Source organism: Fulmarus glacialis, unplaced genomic scaffold (assembly GCF_000690835.1).
Source record: "Fulmarus glacialis isolate BGI_N327 unplaced genomic scaffold, ASM69083v1 scaffold18122, whole genome shotgun sequence".
Classification (NCBI taxonomy): domain Eukaryota; kingdom Metazoa; phylum Chordata; class Aves; order Procellariiformes; family Procellariidae; genus Fulmarus; species Fulmarus glacialis.
Window position 1 is genome coordinate 1 of NW_009197374.1, and position 1,305 is coordinate 1,305.

Below are 1,305 nucleotides of genomic sequence, written 5' to 3' on the forward strand. Positions count from 1 at the left end.
CCGGTGTGCGGTACGTTAAGGTGGGAACCCGAAAATGCACCCCGTGTCTCATGTCTGAGGTTGCAATGTGTGGGCAGCAAGCGCCCGCCGAGCTCTAAGCGTTACCCAGGGACGGCAAAGATTGCTGGTAACCCGAATTTACAGCATGCGAAGCGTCCTGACGGTGCCGGTGTGTGTTGGAACAGGAATAAGTTAACAAGGATGTTTTGTAGGGTACGGGGTGGGGGCGAGTCCCCTCACCCTCCGGCACAGGCTCCTCCCTGGGGGTTTTGTGCTAAACTCCTCGTCTTGTGCAAATCTTCCAGTGGTCTCCACTGCTCTGAATGGGAGTGATGTTCTGCAGAAAATGGCAGAGGAAGCCACAAAAAAAAAGCCAAACTCCAAACCCATCAAAGGCATCTCGGGGTGAGTGATGATCAGCAGCATTACACCACGAGCCTGAACCTGGGAATGAGAAAATAAAAGCAGAAGGTTGGGAAGTGTCAGCCTGGAGGCAGAAGCGAATCTCTCCCCCCTAACAAGTGCGATATTAAAGCCGGTGATTTTCTGCATGGTTGTGTCTACAAATACATGAGAAACTATAACTTAAAGGCAACAAAGCGCGTCGGCTCCTGCTTCAGCGCGGGCTGGGGACTGCTGCAGTGGCCCTGCGGCGCCGGGTGGGGTTTGCTCTCAAAGCCGGGGGTGCCCGGCTTTTGCCAATAATATCCGGAGGGAGCCCCAGAATTTCTGGGGGATCAGTGCTGGCCCTCCATCCTACAGATTCATTCTGGGTGAAAGCACGGAGACGTTTTGAATGCCAAAATATTTTTTTTCCAAATTTTTTCAAAATTAAGCTCTGCAATGTTTTTGTTAGGAAGTCCAAATTTGAAAGTGGTTTTAAATGGGAAGTTTAAACAAGAAGTGAAAGAACGAAGATGGCGATGGCAATATCAGTGATAGGTGACTGGTGTAGGCAGCCCGACCTGGCTGCTCTGTGGGCTCCTCTTTCCCAGCTCTTTTCCTCTGTTTTTTTCCGCAGGCTGAAAGTGAAAGATCTCCGTCCCCCGGTGATATCGCTGGAGCTCTCGCCGGGCTCGGGGCTCTTCATGGCCGTCTTAATCCAAATGACCATCTCTGGGAAAAGGTGAGCGGGGCTGGCACCACGGGGCAGAGCCGCTGGCGGGCTGGGGCGGGCTCGCTCGCGCCGGGGTTTGCCCTGCAGTGACCGAGCTCTCCTCTGAGCAGCTTTATAGGAGGAAACATGGAAATCACTCTGGCCGCAAACCTGACAGGCACAAGCCGGCTGTGGCAGGGCCCCCCGGG

At 53.8% G+C, this 1,305-nt stretch overlaps 1 protein-coding gene across 1 annotated transcript in view; it reads left to right on the forward strand.

Annotated features, from left to right (window-relative positions):
* Window positions 1–305: 305 nt before the first annotated feature.
* The window catches only part of BPIFB6 (BPI fold containing family B, member 6), a gene marked incomplete at both ends in the record, with an annotated part of 4,611 nt that continues 3,611 nt past the window's right edge, over window positions 306–1,305 (forward strand). Inside the window, 3 exons of the mRNA XM_009572530.1 lie at window positions 306–405; window positions 1,022–1,126; window positions 1,228–1,290. Of these exons, the coding sequence (XP_009570825.1) occupies window positions 306–405; window positions 1,022–1,126; window positions 1,228–1,290 (268 nt within the window). The remainder of the gene's footprint in view (window positions 406–1,021; window positions 1,127–1,227; window positions 1,291–1,305) is intronic.